This window comes from Papaver somniferum, unplaced genomic scaffold (genome assembly GCF_003573695.1).
Source record: "Papaver somniferum cultivar HN1 unplaced genomic scaffold, ASM357369v1 unplaced-scaffold_107, whole genome shotgun sequence".
In the NCBI taxonomy this organism is placed as follows: domain Eukaryota; kingdom Viridiplantae; phylum Streptophyta; class Magnoliopsida; order Ranunculales; family Papaveraceae; genus Papaver; species Papaver somniferum.
Window position 1 is genome coordinate 3905262 of NW_020619603.1, and position 26011 is coordinate 3931272.

At 38.5% G+C, this 26011-nt stretch overlaps 2 protein-coding genes across 2 annotated transcripts; one reads left to right on the forward strand and one right to left on the reverse strand.

Moving 5' to 3' along the window:
* Positions 1 to 2270: 2270 nt before the first annotated feature.
* LOC113327898 lies at positions 2271 to 4344 on the reverse strand. The gene is made up of 3 exons (XM_026575016.1): positions 4040 to 4344; positions 3148 to 3725; positions 2271 to 3055 (listed from the first exon to the last, which is right to left on the reverse strand). Exons 1-3 carry the CDS (start codon positions 4342 to 4344, stop codon positions 2271 to 2273), a joined length of 1668 nt encoding a protein of 555 aa, XP_026430801.1.
* Positions 4345 to 11988: 7644 nt separating this feature from the next.
* On the forward strand, positions 11989 to 22883 carry LOC113327899. The gene is made up of 8 exons (XM_026575017.1): positions 11989 to 12233; positions 12423 to 12783; positions 12847 to 12942; positions 13063 to 13525; positions 13643 to 13819; positions 14014 to 14171; positions 14311 to 15657; positions 22827 to 22883. The coding sequence occupies exons 1-8, from the start codon at positions 11989 to 11991 to the stop codon at positions 22881 to 22883; spliced, it is 2904 nt and encodes a 967-aa protein (XP_026430802.1).
* The last annotated feature ends 3128 nt before the right edge of the window (positions 22884 to 26011 follow it).

Consider the following 26011-nt stretch of genomic DNA (forward strand, 5'->3'; position numbering starts at 1 on the left):
AAGCATCTAATGGAGAACAAATAAGAAGGCAATATAGAGATTGCAAAGAAACGAAAAGAGGTATTAGAATCGAAGAAGAATGATAAACTTGAGAAAGAAGTTAAGAACTGAAAGCAATAAGCTTGATAATAATATTCTTGATAATAATAATGTGTATCTGAAAGAACAAACTACGCCTGTTTATATAGGCATGAACAAGAATCTAAAAGAAGTACAACTCTAAAAGAAGAAGTAGACTAAACAAAACATAAACGAATAATAGAGTTGTGACAAAACTAGGAAACATGACAAGTCTAGAAGCTTCTGAGGTTACTATGATAATGATAAGGGATGTACTGCATCATTCCCCCTTTCTTGAATAGAACTCGTCCCTGAGTTCAGTAGAAGATCATTATCTGCATGAAAAGTGAATATTTCCTGAACATTGAAAACATTAGAAATGTTCCAGTCTTTTGGAAGATCAATGACATATGCATTCTCACTAATTTTCTTCAGGATTTTGAAGGGACCATATTTTTTCATCTTAGTCTTGTTATAAGTGCCAACATGAAACCTTTCTTTACGTAGATGAATCATAACCAGCTCGTACTTAGCATTAGACTCAGCAAGTTTAAGTCTCTTATGCTTATCTGCAGCATTCTTGTACTTAGCATTAGACTCAGCAAGTTTAGCTTTGACATCATGATGTAGTTGAGAAGCTTGTTCTAGGAGATTATCATCCTTGACATTGGAAGTATGCAACTTAGGAAGAACAACTAAGTCCAAAACATGATTAGGTACCTTAGAATAAACAATTTCAAATGGAGTCTTACCGATGGATCTATTTACAGAAGTGTTGAAAGAAAATTCCATATGAGGTTGCAAGATATCTCATTGCTTACTGTTATCCATGCATTTAGCTTTACTGAGATTTCCCAAAGATCTGTTTACTACTTCAGTTTGTACATCAGTCTGTGGATCAGAAGTAGTACTGAATTGTAATGTAGTACCCAAACGTATCTATAATGTCTTCCAGAAATAGCTCAAGAATTTTGTATCCTTATCAGAACTGATTGACTTATGAATACCATGTAAACAAACTATCTCTTTAAAGAATAGAGATGCAATACTTGAAGCATCAGTAGACTTTTTTCAAGCAATAAGTGTGCCATTTTAGAATATTTGTCTACAACCACCATCACAGAATCATTTCCCCTTGCCGTACGTGGTAATCCAAGAATAAAATCCATGCTCAGATCAACCCATGGAGCATCAGGAATTGGTAATGGTGTATAAAGTCCAGTATTTTGAACTGTGCCTTTAGCTTGCTGACAAACCATGCATTTCATAACATATCTTTGTACATCTCGTTTCAGAGAAGGACAAAAATATCTTTCCTCAACAAGTGAAATAGTCTTATCTCTTCCAAAATGACCACCAAGACCACTCCCATGCAGTTCACGAATTAAATGTAAACATAAATAACCATTAGGAATGCAAAGACGATTACCTTTGAATAAGAAACCATCTTGGATAAGAAAATCGTCAACTCCATGAGCTGCAGAATTGCATTGTTCCCACAGTATCTTGAAATATGCATCTTCAGCATAGATATCTTTGATGTAATGAAAAGAGAAACTTTCATTACGAATAGTAGCTAAGATATAACTTCTCCTGCTTAAAGCATCTGCAACTTGATTCATTTTTCCACTATTGTGCTTAATGGAAAATGCATACTTATTAATTGTTGAAAGCCATCTATCATTTATACGCGACTTTAACTGAAGTCTGAAGATATTTCAGAGCATGATTATCAGTATTGATGACAAATTCTCGATGTACTAAATAAGTATGCCATTGTTTGAGTGCCTGAACAATAGCAAGTAACTCCAACTCATATGTAGACCACTTCTTTTGTGTATCAGAATTTTTTCACTATGGTAAGTAATTGGATGTCAATCTTGAGATAAAACGGCTCAACTTCCAATAATAGAAGCATCAAAATCTACTTGAAATGGTTTGGAAAAATCATGCATGACAAGTATAGGAGCTGTACAAAGTTTTTCTTTGAGAGTATTAAAACTTCTGTCAGCTTCTTCAGTCTAAATAAACTTTTCCTTCTTCAAGCAATCAGTAAGAGGAGCAGAGAGTGCTTTAAAAACTTCTTACTTCTTCACAAATCTCCTATAAAAGGAAGCTAAACAATGAAAACTTCTTACTTCTTTAATACAAGTGAGAACATGTCATTCCGCAATAGCTTTGATCTTATTAGGATCTACATGAATACCTTTTTAAGAAATTAAATAACCCAAAAATGTAACTTCAGGCGACATGAATGTGCACTTCTTTAGATTCACAAACAAAGAATGATCAGAGAGTGCTTTAAAAACTTGAGAAAGATGACTGATATGTTCTTTAGTAGAGTGACTAAAAATTAAGATGTCATCAAAGTATACAATGACAAACTTACTCAAAAACGGTTGTAAAACTTGATTCATAAGACTCATAAAGGTGCTTGGAGCATTAGATAACCTAAATTGCATGACAAGCCATTCATATAAACCCTCTCTTGTCTTGAAAGTAGTCTTCCACTCATGTCTCTCTCTTATCCTAATCTGATGATAACCACTTCTCAGATCAAGTTTTGTGAAAATAATTGATCCTGAAAGTAAATCAATCATATCTTCAATTCTAGGTATAGGAAATCTATAAGGAATGGTGATTCGATTCAAGGCTCTGCAGTCTATACACATTCTCCAACCATTATCCTTTTTGCGAACTAAAAATGCAGGACAAGCACAAGGACTGTTGCTAGGTCGAATCAAACCTTTACTCAATAAATCATTGACTTGCCCCAGTAAAATTTCATTTTCAGAATGAGCTTGATTAGTTAGAGAGGCTCCAGTTATAAAGTCTATGCAATATTGTATATCTCTCAAAGGTGGTAAAGTCACAGGAAATTCTTCAGTAAATGACTCAGAATACTTTGATAATAAAGGTTGTACCTGAACCGGAATTGCTGTCATTGGCTTGCTGTCTTCATGAGAACTCAAAGTATGAGTTGATTGTAAACATCCTGATATTGTAGCCACCAAAGCACTTGTCTTATCATCACTATGTTCCTTATCACAGAAGAAGACTTGGAAGGATGAATAACTTTCTTTTTACCATTCTTGTAAAATGTGTATGTGTTTTCAAAACAATTATGCACTGCACGGACATCATATTTCCATGGTCTTCCAATAAGAAGGTGCGTTGCATTCATGTCTATCACATCACATAACACAGAATCTTCAAAACCAACAAAAGAGTACGTGACTACACATTGATGTGTAATTCGTTGAGTAGTAGAACTTGTTACCCATCCCAAAAAATAAGGATGAGGGTGTGGAGTAACAGGTGATCCCAACTTCTCGGCCACCATAGAGGAGATGTAGTTATCAACACTACCACTACTGTCAATAATCATATCACAAACTTTTCTTCCAATGAAACACTTCGTTTTAAAGATGCAATGTCTTTGAGAATAACAAGGTTGATTAAGCATGAGTGGACGAATCATACCCACTAAATGATCACCATAGACTTCATGTAAATATGGATAATCTTCTTCCTCATCCTCATCATCATCTACCTGTTCTTTGTCTTTATTATTAGGGACAGAAGTGTCTCCAATAAAACCATTAAAACATCGACAATCAGCAGAGGAATGACCAACTTGATGACACTTATTCCACTTATCACCTCTATATTTAGAATATAAGTTTGTTGATTTAGTAGGACGAGGAAATTGTTGTTGGTATTCCTATTCGAAAATCTAATTGCAAGAGATTTTGATTGTTGTTGTTGGATAAGATAATTCTCAGATGGACTTGGTAAGATTGGTGAAGAATTAGAAGGAAGTGGAGTCTGAGAAAAACTGAAATTCACAGGTGGATGTGGTTGATGTTGAGGTGGAGGCGTAAACTCATCTTGATAGTTATAACTTGGAGGAGACGAAACATAAGTATCTTGAGAAGTATTACCATAATATTGTTGTGGTTTATAGTTGGAACTATACCGTGGAGGACGAAATTGAGAAGTTTTGGAAGCTTTAAAAAGTCGTTTTTCGATCTTAATATCCTGTTGAATAGATTCAACCATAGTAAAAGCAGATTGAGTCATGTTTTTTTGAATCAATCTATTCACTCCTTCAATAAAACGCGCTACCAATTGTTCTTCAGATTCAGTAATTTCATTCCTGACAAGTAAGTTATAGAACTCAGCAACATAATCTTCCACAAGACGAGATCCTTGCTGACAATTCTGCAGTTTAACAAAGAGTTGTTGTTTGTAGTCTTGCGGTAAGAATTTAGCTCGTATCATCTTACGCATACGTGTCTAAGTACGTATAGGATGTTTATGAGAATTTCGTCTATCTTCACAAATGTTCTGCCACCAAGCAGCAGCTCCACCTTTAAGCTACAAGCTTAACTTTAGAATCTTCAGGAACGTCCATGAACTCAAACAAAGCCTCAGCTTCATAAAGCCAGTTTAATAACTCCTCAATTTTGAAACTTCCATTAAAAGAAGGTATATCTGCTTTTAACTTATATTCTGGTAAAGAACCATATGGAGTCTATCCAGTACGAATTCGCCTTTCTTCAGTCCATCGCCTTTGTAGCTCATCCTCTCTAGTGTCTTCTGCATCATTGTGTTCTTGTAACTCGAAAGATTTCTTGTGTGGATTGAGAACATAAGCTCGATGTTGTTTAGGTTTCTTCATTCCCTCTAAATCATTATCAATAATACCATCATTATTATTATCACCGTTATATTTAAGGTCATCATCTTCTAAGTTCTTTGAAGAAGACTCAGGAATGTCTTCTGGTTTATACCCAAGGAACTTCATAAGATTAGACATCTGAGTAGGTAAATCTTCTAGCTTTTTCTATTTATCATTGAATTCCTTTTGTAAATTTTCAATACCAACAAACCTTGTTTGTATAGCATCTGCCATGACAGTAAAACAGGTAGTGAAGTTTGATGTTTATAGGTTTTTTTTTGATGAAGAATTAAAAGGGCGCGGAAGCGAAATCAGGGTCTAAGAATAGATAAAAATCTATTCTACTGTCGATAGATACCAACTAATGGAGAACAAATAAGAAGAAGGCAATACAGAGATTGCAGAGAAACGAAAAGAGGTATTAGAATCGCAGAAGAATGATAAACTTGGGAAAGAAGTTAAGAACTGAAAGCAATAAGCTTGATAATAATATTCTTGATAATGATAATAATGTGTATCCGAAAGAACAAACTACGCCTGTTTATATAGGCATGAACAAGAATCTAAAAAAATTAAAACTCTAAAAGAAGAAGTAAGCTAAAAATAAAATTACTAAACAAAGCATAAACGAATAATAGAGTTGTAACAAACTAGGAAACATGACAAGTCTAGAAGCTTCTGAGCTTAGTATGATAATGATAAGGAATGTCCTGCATCAGCATCTTTCCAAATAATATTTCTTAGCTCTTGTGGAAATTCATCTGCTTCCATCTCATCATCATCATCATCATCATACGGGACAGCCCTTTCTTCCTTCTTCCTAACTTGATGTCTCTTATTCCTTTCTCCCATTTTCTCAACTTCATGGCTCGTATTCTTTTTTTCCCTTTTTGCCAGATAATGCGCAGCAGCATTGGAACCCCGTGCATTTGACAATTCAATAATTTTCTTTTTGGCTCTAAGTTCTAGGACAAGAGGCATCACCAACCTGCTATTGCAACCCTCGTAACAGAAAAAATAATCCTTGCAGCTCTTGCAAATATTGCAGGGATCACGAGTGTCTCTGCATTCATTACTAGAGCAGCGAGGTGCATCACGAAAGAGGGCTGGAACTGAATTCGAGTTACACTCGACATGGAAATCAGAAAGTTCATATTTCTCAGCAAATTCGACACCAACCTTTATTCCCATGAATACTTGATAATAAAAAGATGCTCCGCTTTTTGAGAACTTGGCTGAAGCAACTAATGGCTTTGCGAGGGCATTGCGTAGAATAACTCCATATCCTCCATAGCCTTCTTCCTTGTCGAAATAAGCATACACATTAATCCAAGTCCAACATTGTCGCCGAACTAACTCTTCACCAACCCATTCATCATCATTCTTTAGCCAATGCATCCATGTAATAAGAGACACACAATGACTGACGCTTATGCCACTCCCCAAGTCAGAGATGGTTGTGTAGTTCAGAGCCTCATATTTTTTGTTCTCTTCTATTGCTGTTGAATTCGACAAACCAACTTCTCCTACATTGTTTTCTTCTACTTCTGTTGAATTGGACAAGCCAACTTTAGTCCCTTTTCTTTGGAACAAAAGGAGTAAAAGTTTTGATTTAGTATTCTTAGAAACTAACGTTGCCGAAGCATATGACTTGGATCAAAGATCCAATAGATAGTGAATACTAGTAAATCCACAAAAGCAATAGCAAACTAGAGAACAATAACTAAATAAAATAACTTTGATAAATCAAATAATGATGATGTCGAATATGTAGAATTTTGCAATATTAGGCCATCTTATACGGGTTTCCATGTTTCCTAAAAGCATTATCATTTGGAAAAAAAGGAGATTGTTGGAGAAAGGAAATCAAATTAAACTAGGAAATCAACAAGAACTAAAAAAGGCAAACCTAAATCAAAACAAACTAGAAATAGAAAGAGGTTTGACTCGTGTCAAACATGGATGACTTGTTTAGCTAGATGTCCAGGGAAATATGGGAGGATGTCTTGCTTTTTAATTTTCAACCTATACCAAATGCATCTACCCCTCTTCCTAGTTATTGCATCCGCTGTTAGACATTGTGGTGTAACTCAGTTACCGATCCTCTTCGATAATCCGTTATTTACTACGCTTTTATAACCTGGGTTAGACTCTGACGTAAACGGGGTGGAAGTGAAAGGTGTTGTTGTATATAAACAAGAGAGTAATCGTTTTAGGGTTTCACTTCCTTCATTGAAAACCCTACGCGGAGGAGGATAATATGTGACTGTGGCGATGTGTAAGAAATGTGATTCATCAAGTGTTGAAAGTTACAACAAGATACAAGTATTGTCTTGTATCTTGTCTTGTAATGTGATTCTTCGTACGGCGATGAGTTACAAGACAATAGGATTTAACTTTGTATCTTGTCTTGTATCTTGTCTTGTCTTGTAAGAATATGTGACTGTGGCGCACCCCGTAATGGATAATAAACAAATCAACTCATTACATGATGAGACAAAATAATCACGCACGTCTAATGGAAATTTGAGATTGATCCTTGTTGTGCGGAAAAATAGGTTTTCTTCTTCATGGTATTCTGCATAGTACGTATGTTGTCGGTCAAAGATGACGAAACTCAGCATACCGGAATCAGTACCATCCCGACGACTAACATCATAGTTAGGTTTAAGCGGCTGATTTTGCTGCTGCTGGTTTGTTACGAATCCATGATGATATCGAAGATGCAGATAAGCAAAGTGAGTGTCATGATAAAATTTTAAGAGATTTCTCCAAGATTTACATACTCGTCTACACTCTAAAACTGATGTAACCGGTAACCTAGAAAATATATGATTCAACTTTATTTCAGATGGGATGATATCATTCATCTCCCAAAACCTGTTTCCTTCTCTCTATTACCAAAACAGAATATGTATTTACGAATAGTCGGGAAACCCTAACTGATGATTGAAATCTGAAGGGTGTAGATGTTCTGGGCTTTAGATATGCAAAGCTCCAAATAATTTAGCCAAAATCCAAAATTGTAACTATTCAAGCAAAAGACATGTTACCATTGGAACAAGAGTTGCCGAGTTGGGAATTGCAAGATGAAATTTATTTCTTGCAGTAGTGCGTAACAATTTTTGTTCTGGTGTTTGCTTTTTTTTTTTTTTTTAAAAAGGTAAGATAGAATTGAAAAAGAAAGTCCCAAGATGGCACCCTCCAAAGATACAAGAGGAGAAAAGAGAGCTTACAACTGACTACTCTCTAAACAATTTTTTCCAAGTAACATTAACACGGACCATCTTTGGGAGCTGACACGTGTTTGTTATTATATTGTTAGACCATCCTTCCATTCTTACACTATATATAAATCGGCTTAGTAGTTAGGACCTAATTACTTGCCTAGGACATCTTGCTCTCCAAGTTACCGTGTTTGATTCAGTTTATGTGAAATTTAGGGTTGTTTTTAGGCAGTTTCCGAAGGTTTAATTTCCTTTTCCTAGTGTTAATACTATATCGTCGCCTATATAAAGAGGACAGTGAATCTATTGATGTTGCAAAAGTTTTAATTGTTTATCAGATCTTTAGTCTATTTTATAGGCTTTCCCCACAAAAACATACATAACCAATTAGATTCGCCCAACTCCAGATCCATCCGCCATTAGCAACAACAAAGCCGAATCCTTCGAAGATGTCTATTTCATCAGAACCATTGGATGGTAAAATTCGTGGAGAAAAGTTCCCGACAGAGATCATGAAAATTATACACAACTATTACACATGGGAAACGATGAAGGATATTGATGAAGTCCATGATCGGTATATGAAGTCAGTAACTACTAGATGCACATCTGAAGGTATTAAGTTTGTCGAAGACGTACTGGAGAGAACCGAGAGATTGTGTTCTGAACTCAGGAAGTATGAAAAAGAACTAGCGTTCCGCAGACATGTTACAGCAGTCAATAATCTTTATACAACTTTGGGTGAAGTGCGTCGGGGGGTGGAGAGTTTAGCCAGAACCTTGAATACGTTAGTTAATCTACTCGGATTCAGAGAGAATCCTGAAAGGTATCCTGAGATGAAGAAGAAGAAGAAGGAATCTAGGTCATTTATCAAGAAGAAGTTCCAATGTCTGTGCAACGTATTCTGAAGAAAGTGTTACCTTGGTGGTGGTGGATGTTGCTGTACTGAAACATATAACCCGCTTTTTGTTTGTTTTGTTTTATTTTTTGTTTCGTAACTCGTGTGAATCTGACTAACAAATTCTTTATTCAGGGAAATCCGTAAAAGTATTATGCATCTATCAAACAAATCTTTTTGAATTAACTTTATTAGAGAAATACTAGCAGGTACTTAATAAGTAGTAATGGTCCATATGTTTACATTACCTCACGACACGCCTTATAGAGACCTTCGTACTTGGAGAATTGATAATTAAAGCAAGCCTCGCCTAGATCGGTAACCGCTTCACAACATTGTTTCCTGACGGACTTAATATAATCCTTCCCTTATGCAAGCCAATCAAGGAAAGTCATATTACACACAAGAGCCACTACCGCAATTTGTGGGGCTGCCTTGACGCAGTCCCAAACACCTTCAGTTGAAATTGACCCAACGTCGTTGACACCACCTCCACCTTTAGAGACGATAACCTCATGATCCATAGCTATAATTGTGTAGATATCCGTCGACATCAACATGCTCACAAGTACTGCTTATGTTATAGCTAGCAATCGAAATTTGTTTATAAGTTCCCATTTTTTGGTTTTATCCAAGTCCAGATGGAAATAAAGGGCAGATAAGTTAGAAGGTTCAGACTTGGATATCGAAGAAAGAATGGGTGTGGTTTTTATAGATAATCTGATTATGGAAGAAACTTAAATTCTTGAAGACGATATTTAATGTTTCATTACGTTTGGCTGTTGTCAATTCCAACAAAATCTCAACATCATGCATAAATTGTTCATTTATTTGTAGTTCTATACTGGTTATTAACTCCAAAATGCTTTCTTAATCCTATCCTGTTTGGCTGGGTCTGTTCAGAGAAACAACATGTGCATACGTGTCTAGTATCACATAAAGAATAGTATTAGAAAATGCAAGTATAATTATCTATTTTTTGATTTGGAGAAAATGGTAAATTGTGATTGATGAATTGAAATGTTATGTGATTTCCAGCCAAAAAAATAAATAAAATAAATATATATATAGGTGTAAATAATCCACAGGGCTAGGTGGCAAGATCCTAAGCTATGATACACCGAAGAAGAAAGAGCGGCGAAGCATAGGATAGAACCGGACCGCGCAAAGAGCGAGGTATCACGTGGGTCGGACGTGACGGCCCAACAATTGTCGGATGTGACGTGACCCTTATCCTCTGACAGGTCGGGCAGACGATCAGAAAGCACACGGAAAGACAAAGGAAGATGGTCAAACAAAGGAACGAGAAGAAAGAAGGGCTACATCGTGTTAACCAGAAGATCAAGACTCGGCTTCGGGTGAAGAACTATCAAAAACCAAGACTCTATTGACCATACCAAAAAGATGAGCGAGCAGTACCGATAGGGAACAACTAAATTGATGTAATGTGACCAACATTGTAATTCTGTTGTATGTCGACCTTGGCCTATAAATACAAGGGATGGTCGAGAGAGAGGGAGGCAGGTTAAGAGAGGGAGAGAAACAAGGCATCACACTTGAGAGTTTGAGAGTTTCACCATTTGAGAAGGAGAGAACAACTTGTAAGGAAGAGGAAAGAAATAATAACATTCATCTTTTCACCCCATAGACGTAGGTAATCATACCGAACCACGTATATCTTGGTGTCTATACTTGTTTGTGCATCTTACTTAATCTTGATCCATCTTCTACCTCGTTAGATGCAGTGTGTGGTTTTATGCCACTACAATATACAAGAATCTAACCCGGTGCATACGCACCGGAATGATGTAAAGTGGTGTGCCTAAAATTCTCATTAACTGACATTACTTTAATAATATGAACTACAACCTCATATCGTTTAAGTCGGCATCTTTAATTGGTATTCCTGCCTGTATGATTTTATTATCGTTTAAGGCAGGGACGGACCTGTGAGAGGGCTAACCTGGGCTTTAGTTCGGGTAGCCCTCTGGTCCGTCAGTGTAAAAAAAAATCAAAATAAATTTTTTTTATGGTTGGCTACAGTCTTTAGCCCAAGTAAAAATGAATTTAAGTCGACTCTTGGGTCTGTCCCTGGTTTAAGGATGACGTTGGCTTACTTTGGTGACGAAAGAACAACAAAATAAGCGCATGCCGAAGCTCTCACTTTTGCAATTCAATGGTGTAAATTGTTGAAACAAATAACTAAGTAAGATATTGTCTAGGTAGAATACTTTATCTTGATGTTTGTACCCTAAATATTCAACACCAAAAATGGGCTTAATTAGGACTAGAAAGCTCCTCTCTATAACTAAATATGGTTCAATGGGCCTATTATGCTCATCTAGTTAGCCAAGTATGGCTAACTAGGCCTCACAAGCATTCTAAATAGAAACCCATGTGCATAGAAACAAGCTAAGGAAGAGCCCCATCACCCACTTCCACGTCATCATGCCATGTCAATAGAGTGGGCCAATCAGAAGGCGACACGTCAACAGCAAGGTGACATGTCAGTGACACGTCAGCACCAAGCTGCCACGTCAGCAGAAAGGTCCAACCAGAACCTGACACGTCAGCATTTCGCCATGTCATCAAAACGACCCAACCCGAACCTGACATGTTAGCAGAATCATCCACGTCAGTAGATAAGACGAACCTGGGTGTGACGCGTTAGCTTCCACGTCACGATGACGTCAGCATGGCGCCGACAGATGACATCACGATGACGTCTAGTCCTCTTCTCAGTCCACGATTTGTTCCTTCTAGAAATTCGTAAGGATGAAAGCATCAGACAGTTTACTCGACGCTTCAAGCAAGAGTTAGCAGATGTAGATGGTGCCAACGATCAAACCGTCATCAAAGCTTATAAACAGGCGTACCAGTATGATCAAAGAGGTATATACGGTTCCTTGGTCCAGAGACCACCAAAGACTCTGGAAGGACTGTATAATCGAGTGGAAGATTACACTCGAGTGGAGGATTATTCCAAAGCTCGAGAGACGAGATATGTTCACAGATCATCCAATCATCCCAATGATGGGAGGAAAGACAAGTCGAAGAACTGTTCGAACGCCCAACACAATGATCAAGGTGAAGTCCGGGAGAAGAAACAAAGTGAACGAATGGAAGCTGGATCCCAGAAATACCATGATATGAAGCTGACTACGTTGAACATACAGCTTGCAGAGTTGTATGAGAAAATCAGCAAGGATTTGAGCCCCCCTCGCCCTTTGCCAGCAGAGACACGTGATAAACGTGATAAGAGCAAATACTGCAAGTTCCATAAATACCATGGTCACAAGACCGAGAATTTCCGCGCTTTACAGATCGAGGTCCAGCGAATGATAGACGCTGGAAAGCTACAAGAGTACGTGAAAAAGGATTTTGGGAAAAGTCCTGGACAGTTTAGCACAACATATGTGATCAACGCTCATTTGATTAACGTCAGTCACGCCAGGATCCACTGAATGACCAGGCAGTCATCGAAAGATGAGACCAGGAGAAAGCTCAGGTAGCTAAAAGAATGGTACTTGACAAATCACATCGATTTTGTCAGCGGTAATGGAGCAGAAATTCGGGAGCTTGGGTGCACAAAGATCGAGTTCTCTGCAGCAGACATGATAGGTGTATATGCTCCACACAATTATGCTATTGTTATAACTGCTTGGATTGGCATGTGTCGTGTACACCGGATTCTAGTGGATACAGGCAGCTCAGTGAGCGTGCTGTTTTCAGGAGCTTATTCCTCTATGAATCTTCCACACGACTTGATCGAGGAGGATGAAAATCCAATTATCGGTTTCAGCGGCGAAGTTACAAAGGCGATTGGAAAAGTGAAAATACTTATAACAATGGCTGACAAGTCTATTCTAGGCAATTTCCTGCTGCTTGACTGTAGGGCTCCCTACAACGCGATTGTAGGTCGAGACTGGATGCATGAGATTGGTGCAGTTACATAATCTTATCATCAATGTTTGAAGTTTCTTGCCCCTGAAGGAGTCGTGAAATTTAGGAGTGACCAGATGGCCGCCCACAAGTGTCACGAGAGTTCAATGAACGAGTTCAAGAAGTCAGAAGTTAGCGGGAATCAAATCATGCGAGTCGAGCAGAAATATCAATTACAAAACCCTCTCCCTCCAGAATCATATATGGCAGAGGACGTTGCTGAACCCCCAACAGTTGAGAAACTGATCTAGGTCCAGATTGGAGATGAGGAACACAAAACAACGTTCGTAGGGGCAGATCTTCTTGCACATGAACGTGATGGTTTGATTACATTACTAAGGGCAAACACCGACGTTTTCGCATGGAGTTTCGCTGAGATGCCTGGGATAGATCCGAATGTATCCTGCCACAGGCTAAATATCGATGAGAAGTTTCGTCCAGTTCGTCAGAAAATCAGGAATATGGCACAAAGAAAAAGAGATGGAGTTACTGCAGAAGTCGAAAGCTTGTTGGAAGCAGGCTTTATTCGGCCAGTACAATATCCTCGCTGGCTATCAAATGTCGTACCCGTTCCGAAGAAGAATGGTAAAATTCGTGTCTGTATCGATTTTACTGATTTGAATAAAGCATGTTCGAGTGATCCATACCCACTTCCACGGATAAGAGATTTGGTGGACGCAACCTCATGGTACGTGAGACTGTCATTCATGGACGGTTTTTCAGGGTATAACCAAATACCGTTGTTCGAGGAAGATCAAGAGCATACTGCGTTCGTGACTGACAGAGGAGTTTATTGCTATACTGTAATGTCGTTCGGGAAAAAGAACGCAGGGGAAACATACCAGCACTTGGTAGACCATATGTTTAAAGACCTGATTGGGAAGTCGATGGAAGTGTATATCGACGACATGGTGGTGAAATCTGAACAAAAGGAGTCGCATTTTCTTGACCTGCAGAAGACATTCGATATCTTGAGGCAATATCATATGAAGCTCAACCCAGCAAAGTGTACATTCGGGCTGTCGTCGGGAAAATTCCTCGGATACTTGATGACGTACAGAAGAATCGAGGCGAATCCGGAGCAAATCAGATCCATCAGAGAGATGCCATCCCCAAGAACGAAGTAGGAAGTCCAGAATATAGCATGTCGATTAGCAGCTTTGAATCGTTTCATTTCACGCTCTTCGGATGATTCAAACCAGTCTTTGATGTGTTGAAAAAAGCAGTGAATTTTGGTTGGAAGGATGAGTGCGAAAAAGCTTTCGATGAGATCAAACAGTATTTGTCAATTCCTCCAGTTTTGGTGAGTCCAAAAACTGGACAACCTATCGAAGTTTATTTGGCAGCAACAGAGAACGTGGTAAGTGCAGTGCTGTTTGTTACAGATCCACATGAAAATCCTGTTTACTTCTTCAGTAAATCTCTGACGGGTGGGAAACGCGGTACAAGAAAATTGAGAAGATATCCCTTGCACTGTTCCATGCATCTCGTCCCTCAAGCTGAAGAGAATCCTGGAACGTGCTGATGATTCCAGCCGACTAGCCATATGGTCAAATTTTCTAGGGGCGTATGAGATCAAATACGAAACCAGAACTGCAGAGAAGGGACACGCCCTGGATGCACTGTTAGCAGATTTTCATGTGGACGATATACAAACGGTTACTGGAGAAGAAGAGGAGTTGTTCAAACCCATTGAGCCAACCACTGATCAGACTGGGGGAGAGTCGGCAATGGAGGTCGATACACCTGAACCATTATGGACCGTATTTACTGATGGTTCATCAAATGTTGGTGGAGCTGGAGTTACATGTGTCATCCTTACTTTAGAAGGTTCGAGGATCGAGAAAGCAACCAGACTGGGTTTTCAAGCATCAAACAATGAAGCTGAATACGAGGCTGCAATTATCGGTTTAAAGGCTGTTAAACAGTTAGATGCAAAGAACGTGAAGCTGGTGACTGATTCCATGCTAGTAATTAACCAGTTTCTCTGGACCTACAAAGCCAAGGAAGAAAGGATGGCCTTATATTTGGATCATATGAGAGAGCTGGCAAATGAGTTTGACCAGTTCTCTATTGGGCAGCTACCACGATTGGAAAATAGGCACGCAGGTTCTTTAGCATATCTTTCTTCCGTAGTCGAAACTGATACCACTTGTTTCATCGTAGTAGATTTCCAAGAACTACCTAGCATCTCCGACAGCCACTGCGTTCTGGCTATCAGACACGCTAGTGGGGGCGAAGGGGCTGCTACATCTGCACATGGAGATACTGAGGTCATCGACAGCAATATGGATGTCGACAGTCCAGTAATAGATAATTATGGCAGTCATGTTGAAAACGCTGCAGACTGGCGTCAGCCTTACATCCAGTATTTGAAAAACGACAAACTCCCAGAAGATGAGAAACTTGTTGCGAAGGTGAAAAAGAATGTATGGAGATATTCAATGATCGAGGGACAACTTCACCGCAAACCTGTAGCTTTCGAGCCATTTTTGCGGTGCATATCAGCAGAGGAAGGGCAACAGATATTGAGAGAGGCTCATGAAGGAATATGTGGCAGTCATTCTGGAGGGCGCAGTCTCGCGCACATGATACTCACCCAGGGGTATTTCTGGCCATACATGCAAAAGCATGCTAAAGAATACGCGCAGAAATGTGTGCCATGTCAAGAGCACGCTCCAATTCCTAAACGGCCCGCCAACGAATTGCATCCAGTTTTTAGTCCCTGGCTATTCTCTATATGGGGACTAGACATCGTCAGAACACTTCCCAAAGCTCCTGGAGGCATAAGATTCGTACTAGCCGCTACTGATTATTTCACCAAATGGGTCGAAGCAGTGGCACTGGTACACGTTGATAGACACATTTTTGTGTCTAATTTGTCCTCAATGTCTGTATTGTTGGAACTCTATTTTTGTACTAATATTGTGTTTTTATATATTTTTAGGAAATTAACATTTTTTGGAAAATTCGGCTCGAAAAGTTGATTTTGGCACCCGGAGGACAAGTGTTATTCGGACTCTCGCTTTTGGATAAGGGGTAACCTAATTACTAAGGGGCACCCCCAGGTCACCCCCAAGGCATCTGCTATTCGCACCCCAGTCCAGGATAGGGGGCATATCATCTTCAACCTTTTGAAATTCAAATTTTGGCGGGAAAAAGTGTTCTTGAACTGCCGTGACTAAGGTTGAGAATTTGAAGGTGTTCCAGTGAGATTCAACGGCCCAAATTAAATGGGTTTATTCCTAGGGCCTAGACAGAGCTGGTATGGGTGTTGGATCCGGTCAAATTTGGTTAGATAATCAGTGGGAATCAAAACAGGGAAGATATTCTCAAATAGGGAAGATATTCTATTTTTGGAATTGTTGGATGGAAGAGACGTGCATGGGTTAACTCTATTGGATGGAAACTTCTCCTACAACTCAGAGATGATGCGTTAAAGAGATAAACCAGGAAACAATCCGTAAAAAATCAGAGAAATAAAGAAAAAATATTTCGGAAAATATTCTTTTTATGGCCGGATATTCTTGGAGTTATTACAAGGATTGGAGTGACATGTTGTGTATAAATAGATCCCTAGTGTCGAGCAGAAGGGGTTAGCCAAGTTTAGGGAGAGTTTGGAAGAGAATAGAGGCGTAAAATCGAAGAACCAGGCGCTGGAAGAAGAAGTTGTTCTGCTGGTGCTGCTGAAGAACACGAAGAACATCAACCCACGATCAACAGTCGCAGAATACTGTCGTTGTTCAACAGCACTTCGCTATACAGCAGTCTTATTTCTTCTGTGTCGTTGTTTCCGGACGCCTTCTGTTGGTCGCAGAATCCTGTTTTATAACATTTACTTATGTTTCTCTTCATTGTAAACACTTTTGAGCATCAATGAAATATTTTGAGAGGTTTTCCAACATGATGATTGAGGCAATGGAGGATCTATTCACTCATGTTTGATTGGTAATATTTTTATTTATAATTTCTTTAATTATTTATTTTATTTAATTCACTTGGATAAATATAAAAATAAAAGGATAAAATGGTTTTCTTAATTAGTTGTGAATCAGTTTGATGTTTTATGCTTAGAATAATTCTTTGATAAATCATGCTTAAGGATTACAACTTAATATTTGGACACCTTTTAAATTAAAAAGTGATTTAATAAGAAAAAGAGCTTAATAATAATTTCTGAAATATTATTTATAACCAATCAACTTGAAGTGGTAGTGAATCCTGAGCCTTAATCCTTCTAAAATCTTGACATTACTATCAAAAAAATTAATTTCCTTCATTCATTTATTTGTTTAAATCTAAAAAAAAAAGAGTTACCTTCACAAGTTCGAAAAGAACCAAGTTTTTACCACTATCTACAACAACATTTGAAAATACATCACACGTTACCAGACATGATGTGAAAAGGTTCATATGGGAGAATATCATCTGTAGATTTGGTATCCCAGACGCGATAATATCAGACAATGGGAAACAGTTCGATTATGGGGTGATCAAAGACTTCTGCAATGGTTTGAATATTCTCCGCAATTTCTCATCTCCATACTATGCTCAAAGCAACGGGCAGGCGGAAGCAACCAATCGCGTTATTATAGACAATCTCAAGAAAAGGCTGGAGAAGGCTAAAAAGAAATGGACATAGGAGTTCCCAGGGGTCTTATGGTCGTATTGATCAACCCCAAAAAGATCCACTGGATTTTCACCATTTACACTGGCTTATGGAACAGAGGCGGTCATAACCACCGAGGTACAACTCAAGACTACCAAAACTCGTGCTGTCAAATCTGGAAAAAATGACAGCATACTAGCCTTGGATAAAGACTTGCTGGAAGAACAAAGAGAAACAGCCATGCAGCGGTTGGTTCGATACCAGCAGGCAATCAACCTGAGCTATGACCGAAAAGTCAGAAAACGGTCATTCAAACCTGGTGAATATGTCTTGAAAAAAACTCAAGCATCCACAATGGAATCAAACTGAAAAAAACTCGGAACGAATTGGGAAGGCCCATACATAGTCGATAGGCCTGCATCCCGTGGCTCTTACTACTTAAGGAACCTCGACGGTACTGAAGATGGTAAGCCATGGAAGCCGTGGAATTCATTCCACCTGAAGAAGTTTTATCAATAGAAGTAGTTCTAAATCCTGCTGTGTTGCACTCTTTTTCCTTTATGTTGGTTTTATCCCACTGGGTTTTTCCACGCAAAGGTTTTAACGAGGCAGCTGATGTCGAACACTAGGTACTTATCTTGTTATTTCTATTCAGAAATTTAATTCAACATTATTTTGATATTCCACACTTTGTCAAAATTGTTCGTGTTTAATTATAAGGTACTGTGGACGATCAAATCCGTAGCCAGTACTAAATGGAAAAACAGTACAGTTCAAAGTCTACTGACAGCAATGTCTCTGACACTTCGCAGATAGGATGAATGCACAGTTCGAGCGTTTTTTCCTACCCCAATTGAATCCCTATCATATGGGACAGCAGTGAATGTGGCGAACATTTTCATATGTCCAGGCATATGGAAATGTACACATCTCAACTCTGTGCACATCCTGAATAACAGGATTGGCCCCCTGTGCGAATTCAAGATAGCAGAAAAACTCAATTTCTCATTCCATGCGCGAGCGAAATGCAGCATGGAATTGCACCCTTGCGCGAGCATGAGCAGCATAACACAAACATACTGGGGGCGAGTTATATATCACCTCAACCATTTGGGGGCGAGATATATAACACTCCAGCACAATCATTATATCCCTGGGGACGAGTTGCATAACACTCCAGACAACGCGATTGGGGGCGAGTTATGCAACACTCCAGAAACACACAAATTTTGTAGGGGAACCCGAACTTCTTAACCCATAACAGGTTATGAATTAAGAGGGGGCGATGTTTGTACTCTAAATATTCAACACCAAAAATGGGCTTACTTAGGACTAGAAAGCTCCTCTCTATAACTAAATATGGTTCAATGGGCCTAATATGCTCATCTAGTTAGCCAAGTATGGCTAACTAGGCCTCACAAGCACTCTAAATAGAAACCCATGTACATAGAAACAAGCTAAGGAAGAGCCCCATCTAGGGGTGTAAATTGGGCCGGGCCGGGCAGCCCGGCCTATTTATTAAATGGGACGGTATAGGCGGGCCAGAACATCTCTTATCCATGAAATTAAAAGGGCCGGACGGGTAGGGTTATTTATCTACAGTAAGTACCCATGGCCTACCCAAGCCTGTTTTGTAATTTGGGCTCGGGCGGGTAGGGCCGGGAGGGCCTTGAATATTACAAAAAAATATATATTATACATATATATTGTTAAAAATAAAAAGAAAGTATTAATAATACACAAGTTTTACATAAAATTAATAATCGAATACGAGAGTTGAGATGGGAATAAGATAAACCAAACTTCCTATAATTTTTCCTGAATTGAATCATCAGAAAAGGAAAGTGCCTTAGATTTTTCTCAATATTTTCTCTATATGGTTAACAAAATTAGACTCATATGGAATAAAAGTTAAGAAATACATATGAAAACTATGAGGGTTGACTGTATTAAGTATATGTACCAAGTATATTCTAGGGTAAAACAAAATTGGAACAGTCACTTAGGCTAGGTAAATGGATAACACTGGCGGGTAACATTGACGGGATAATAGGGAGGGTATTGGGCCGGGCAAAAAAATTTGAATTGTGGCCTATGCCCGTCCTCTTATTTACATGGGCTAGGTCGGGCCAACCCGTAAAGGGCCACGGTCACCCATAGGCTGTCATGGGACAGGGCGGACAGTACTGGGCCTCGGGCTGCCGGGCAAAATTTACACCCCTAGCCCCATCACACACTTCCACGTCATCATGCCATGTCAACACGTGGGCCAATCAGCAACGTGACATGTCAGAAGCAAGCTGCCACGTCAGCAGAAAGGTCCAAACAGAACCTGCCACGTCAGCATTTCGCCACGTCATCAAAATGACCCAACCAGAACCTGACACGTCAGCAGAATCATCCTCATCAGCTACCACGTCAGTAGATAAGACGAACCTGGATGTGACACGTCAGCAGCAGCTAACACGTCAGCTTCCACGTCAGCAGATGACGTCACGATGACGTCAGCATGGCGCCAGCAGATGACGTCTGGTCCTCTTCTCAGTCAGCGTCAACGGCCCGGTACCGGTGCAGTAGCAGGCCGCCGGCGCCGGCATGTTGGTGTGATTCAGTGTGATACGATGCTAATTAATACCGTAGCCCTGATTCGGTGTAGCAGGAGCAACTTAATTCGGTAATCCTGATCCAATGCACCGCAACACAATTTACTCGCATGTTCCTAGGTTATTCGCGCCCCAGAGATTAACAGTGGAGGATGTTTTCACCCCACCGATTTGACTCACTGATTGGCCGAGTTGGGTCATTGTGGGCTTGGGAATTCTACCGTCTTTATACACACTCCTCCCTTGTGGGCTTATGCACACTTCCCTCTATTGGACTTGGCATATAAACTAATTTGTTAGGGCAACCCTTTGCACCAATTTGGTTTAAACGATTTTTTGAGGACCATGGTTTTTTTTGGGGACCATGGTCCTATTAGGCCACCTACCCTATAGTTATAAGGGGTGTCCTAAAGCATTGAAATGACTAATCTACCCTTAACCTAATTTAATTTAAAACCAACCCAATAACCACCTATATATATAACCACCACCTCCTCCCACCATCGCCGATGACCACCACCACCACCTCCGATTATCACCACCACCAACCACCGATTATCACCGATTACCACCACCGCCGATTACCACCACCACCAACCACCACCACCAACCACCACCACCACTATATATATATATATATATAACTTAATTTAAAACATTAACAAAGATATTCTCACAAACCCATTACTTGTCATTCGTTTTTGGTTGAATAAATGAGAAGTAATCATTAAAATGAGTTGAAAATGGAAGTTGCAGAGAGGTTTAATGGAGGGTTTTTTTCATAGAAGAGTTCGGTTATCAAGAATTAATTTTTTCTTAACCGAACTCAGAGTTCGGTTGATTCGCAAAAAATACTTTTAACCGAACTCCTTGTATTAGAATAACACAAGTCCATAAGTTCGGTTTCTTCGCAAAATAAGGATATCACCGAACTTTAGTTTACGAAAACAATGAGAAGTCCACAAGTTCGGTTCGTTCGCAAAATTGTTAAGTTTTCTTTGTAACCGAACTCTACCTTTGAAACTTCGTAACCGAACTCTACCTAATTCGCCAAGAAATAAATTTCGTAGTAACCGAACGTTTGCCTAATTGCATATATGCATATATAAGCCTAGTTAGGTTGATTCGCAAAATGTGTTGAAGTTTGCGAACCAACCGAACTTCTAACACTAGGTTACTTTTAACCTGCAGTTCGGTTGGGAACTTTGTTGCGTTTAAGTTTGCGAACTAACCGAACACACAAGATGTAGCCAAATAAATTGTTAAGTTCAAAGTTCGGTTACCTACCATTTTATCCTAGGTAACCGAACATTACACTGTACGACCAAAACCTCCATTAAGGAGCGAGTTCGGTAACCTGTGTGTTTGGAAAACGTAACCGAACTACACTTTCAGGTGTGTTCGTTACATGTTCTTGACATATGGTAACCGAACTGGCCCAAATCTACATAAAAAAGTTCATTTTTTTTGAAAGTTTGGAGCAATTCAACAAACATTATCTAAGTTTGATGCCTACCTGGGTACCCAAATACCCTTCCTCCGGTTGTGGTTGGTAAAATCCATCTTTTTTCATGTTTTCCTTCTTCATCTTCTCTAACTTTACCCTCTCAATAATTCTACTTCTTTAAAAAAAACCATCTGATTTTTTAATCTTACTAATTATCTTTAACTTAATCATCTCACTAATCATTACACTAACTATTATTAACACTAACTAATCATCACCCAAAATTAATCAGGAGGGTAATTTAGGTATTAATATAAATATCTAGATAAGGGGTGACCTAGATTTACTTCTAATGTCTTTACCCAAAATAAAACCATGGTCCCCCCCAAAAAAACCATGGTCCCCAAAAAATCGTTTTTTGGTTTGGCTAATTCCACAGCCCACAAGGAAGATTCTGGAAGCATGCACGACCAGTCAATGCAGGATATGACAGGGAGGCATGCAAGGTCAATAATGAGAGAGAGGCATGCAGGGTCAGTTATTACAGGAGGCATGCAGGGGCCAGTTACAACAATTGATTTCTATTATAAAATCAAAAATATTAAACTGAAATTGGCATCATATAAATAGGGGGATTCACAACCCCAAAAGGTATGCAATCTTTCCCCCATTAAAAAATCCTGTGAAAAATCTCTTGCTAACTTAAGCATCAGAGGATTTTTTGTAGGTACCCCCACATTACTCAATCCATTTGCAGTCTGGAGCAGCGATCCGATTCTCAGTAAAATCATAAAGAAATTCGTGTTTGCGGTAGAAATAATTTTACCATACGAACACTTGAGTTAGATAATAGTTTACGTACCTGCACCGACCTTGCTAAATGTTTTTGCTTCTCGATGAGATGGTGACACAATATATCTCGGGTCTTTGATAAGGAAAAATGGGGACACAATCTTTTTTTTCCAACGCGGGTGATGTGCGACTCACATCAGCACTTCATTTTTCAAACCAAGTTAATTGAAATCTGATTTTGTTTTTGTTTTTTTCAACCAAACTGAATTTTGGCTCTTCTGCCAAATATTGTCAGAATAGACAACTTCCCTGAAATTTGAGATGAGGCTTTCATATGGTCGTTGTTGTGCGCTATATGCATAATACTAAGCTGCTTATTTTCTTTCTATCTGGTTTGAGGTGACGTTCATCTCTGTATGGAATAATAAGGGTGTCTTCATTTTCAGCAACAGGAAGCACTAATGGGTATTGCACTACCTTAGATCTCAGATGAATATAGTGATCCTCTTTCAGCAGATATTTTTTTCTTTGACCATTATATCTCTGCACGTACTCTTGCTACAGGTGATTTATACTGGTACATCAGTGTTCGCAGATCTCTTTGGTTACAACCCCGTGTGAGTAGAGCAGAAACCTGTGTTACAGGTGAGTTATACTGGCGACCATCTTTTTCGGGATGCAATGACTATCAACCTAACTGGCGCCCTTTCATATTCTTGATGGTGATCTTTTGCCATTCTGAACCATTTTGCAAGAAGATTACTTTCATTTACAGCGTTGATGAAATCCTCCTCCAACCGTTTTTCAGAACGCTCGATCTTTGAGTTACTTCAATTTCAACATCATGTATGGTTGTGTAAATTTCGGATCTTTGCCATTGTCTATTAGTAGTATGCCAATAATCGTATGATGATTTTAACCATTCGTTTTGAAAACATAAGCCTCTTTTCTATAAGGCAATTTGCGCTCTCTATATTGATTGTATTAGGAACACCATAATGGTAAAGTGCACTTTTTTTATAATGTATATAAGGGAATATTGGTACAAACCTTTCGACATAGCATCATCAATTTCCTTTTCATGACCATGAACTGGTTGGTACGTGTTTAATTGTCTTGGGTCTTGCTGGCTGATTCTGCTACGGGAGTTTTACCTATGATCATTTTGTTCTCAGGAACAACATGATGGGAATTGGGAAAATGTGTGATGAACGTTTCCTGTGTTGCGCCTCTTTTTATTTGGTGCTAAGTACTCGAAGGTGGAAGCCCTTGCATCTGCATCATGTTCACAACATTTCTTTTCTTTTGAATAACACCGTAAAATAAATGTGATATGCATATATATGTGCCAATGTTGGACTTTAATTTTGTTCCAAATGATTACCTTTATGGGTGAAATCGAACTTTATTTGTTCTTTTGTGGTTCCGGCGTTCCGCCAAAAGTAGCTTCTTTTCTTCCCTGTTTTTTCTTCCCGGCGCAATGCTTAGTTAACTCATTCATTTTAATTTTGAAAGTTCTCTCGGTGCAGACTTTTCTCTTTTCTTGTATGCAAAGTTATAAATTTGGTGGTTATGGTAATTAAATATTGAAACGTTTCCAGATTCAGGCAACTGTTGGTAGTTGGTATCTGTTGGTGGTCATCCTAGTTGTGTTTTCTTTGGGTATTTTTTTCCTTCGAAGGGACGCGTTTTCTTTTAAATACCAATATATAGTGACCCTTGAATTTTCCACTGGATTGCATCTAATATAGAAGTGACGGTTGGATTAGCCAATCAGATTATGCTGACAGGGAAAGACACTGCTGATGTGGCATCACCAAAATTTAGAATGAATGTGGAGTCGACATGTGGTGACTTTGGGTCCTTTATTATAAAGAAAGATATATATATATATATATATATATTATTTCAAATTTATAAAAAATGATAGTAATAAAATTTATCTTCAAAATTCAGAAAGGCAGACTCATATGTGATATGCCCTAAGAGAAATAGGAAACATGAGTGGATTAATTAATAACTCTTATTCGGAAAGTAAATATGCTGAAATTTATTTTGTAAGCAAAGGGATCTTGATAAAGCTTGAGAAAATATATAACTACAGGACGGCGATCGAATTATCATGCAATTTTCTAGATGGCAACATTCCAACAGAGATGGGTTCCTTAAAACTACTTTCTTCACTTAACTTATCGCATAATCATTTCTCGGATGGTATCCCAACAAGCATTGGAAACTTGTCTGCATTAGAGTCGCTGGATTTTAGTTCTAATAGTCTGTCTGGACAAATTCCACATTCGTTGGCGACAATCGACTCTCTCGGATTGTTAGATTTATCTTACAATAATGGTTCAGCCTTCACTGGGAAAAATTTAATATGTGGATCTCCAACGAAGAAAGTTTGCGAGGGTGATCGTAATGCTAGTCCAGGTGCTACCAATCCTACGGTCGAAGTTGATGAAGTCGATCAAGAAGATGCAAAAGAGAGATTATTGTTGTTTGCTATTGCTTCCGTGGGATTTGGAATTGGATTTTGGTGTCCATTCCTGGTACTACTTTCAGAGAAACAAGAATGGTGATTTCCATATTGGAGATCTATTGATTCAGTTGCAGTTGTGATAATAAGTTTTATTCAGAACAATTAATTGTCTCCATGTATTCTTGTTTTCCAATTGTATCTCCAAATATCCGAGTTAATTAATTGTCTCCATGTATTCTTGTTTTCCCGGTTGTATCTCTAAATATCCGAGTTTTATAATAGTAAATTAAGAAATAATTAAGTTTGGTGATTTCTTTCTGCCTCTAAATTTCATAATAATTTTGGTTTAATAGTGAAGTAACGTGATTTGTGCTTTCATACTTATGACTCCCTATCCATGGATTTCTTAAGAATAAGAAAAAAACTAAAAATTCATACAGGTCGTCAGAAATTGTGGTGGTCTTAGGGGCTAGGGCATAAATTGTCCCCTAAAGAAAGAACATTTCCTTTTTGGATTCAGGTAGCATGTTATGTTGATTCCTTGCCCTTTTGTATCCTTCCTTTTAATCAATGTCTTCCTTTAGTACAGTATCTTTCTTTAGCAGATCATCTAGTCAGCTTAACATTGTATTTGAAGGTGTCACTGTAGTACCGGATTTGAGTTTCAATAATTTGTCTCGGCATAAACCACAATCATTGGCAATAACTCATATTCTTGATTGTAAGACTTACATCGCGGTTTCTTAAAACTGGAATCGTGATTAAAATTAAAAATTGATTTGCTTCTATTAAAAATTATAACCTAATCGATCAGACTAAAAAAATATTAAGGTCAAACTTTGGATCAGAATCGTGAGATTAAAATTGAAAACTAAAACTTCAATCACAATACAGTTAGGGTCTCGATGTTTATGTTAATATTCAGTGAATTGAAGGTGGTAAAGACGACTGTGGATATTGCGGTGATAGTTATAATCGATAGTCAGGGAAGAAGGTAATTAGGGAAGAAGGAGGGTTTTATTACCCATTTCTAATTAGGTAGAAAACTATTTTATTTTTATTGTGAATGGTACTTAGGGAAAACGTGGGTGGTATTTAGGTTGCCGTAAGAATACATCAAAAGTAAGTAATAGTATATATTATAGCAAACAAAACTAGTCATAAGAATTCAAGGTGACCAAACTTGTGGTACAAAAAACTCACTCAAATGTTGGGATCCATTAAAACTCCATCGTAAATAAAATTGATACAAAAATTCCGAATTTTTAAA

Bases quoted from the DNA above. Each gene is read 5' to 3' on its own strand.
- LOC113327898 (XM_026575016.1), bottom strand. From the start codon at position 4,344: ATGATACGAGCTAAATTCTTACCGCAAGACTACAAACAACAACTCTTT. The intron at 3,726-4,039 runs GTATAGTTCCAA...TTCTAAATATAG, and splicing joins TCTCAATTTCGTCCTCCACG to AGGTGATAAGTGGAATAAGT. The intron at 3,056-3,147 runs GTAAAAAGAAAG...CTACAATATCAG, and splicing joins ATACACATTTTACAAGAATG to GATGTTTACAATCAACTCAT.
- LOC113327899 (XM_026575017.1), top strand. From the start codon at position 11,989: ATGGAAGCTGGATCCCAGAAATACCATGATATGAAGCTGACTACGTTG. The intron at 12,234-12,422 runs GTACGTGAAAAA...CGATTTTGTCAG, and splicing joins GACGCTGGAAAGCTACAAGA to CGGTAATGGAGCAGAAATTC. The intron at 14,172-14,310 runs GTAAGTGCAGTG...TCGTCCCTCAAG, and splicing joins TGGCAGCAACAGAGAACGTG to CTGAAGAGAATCCTGGAACG.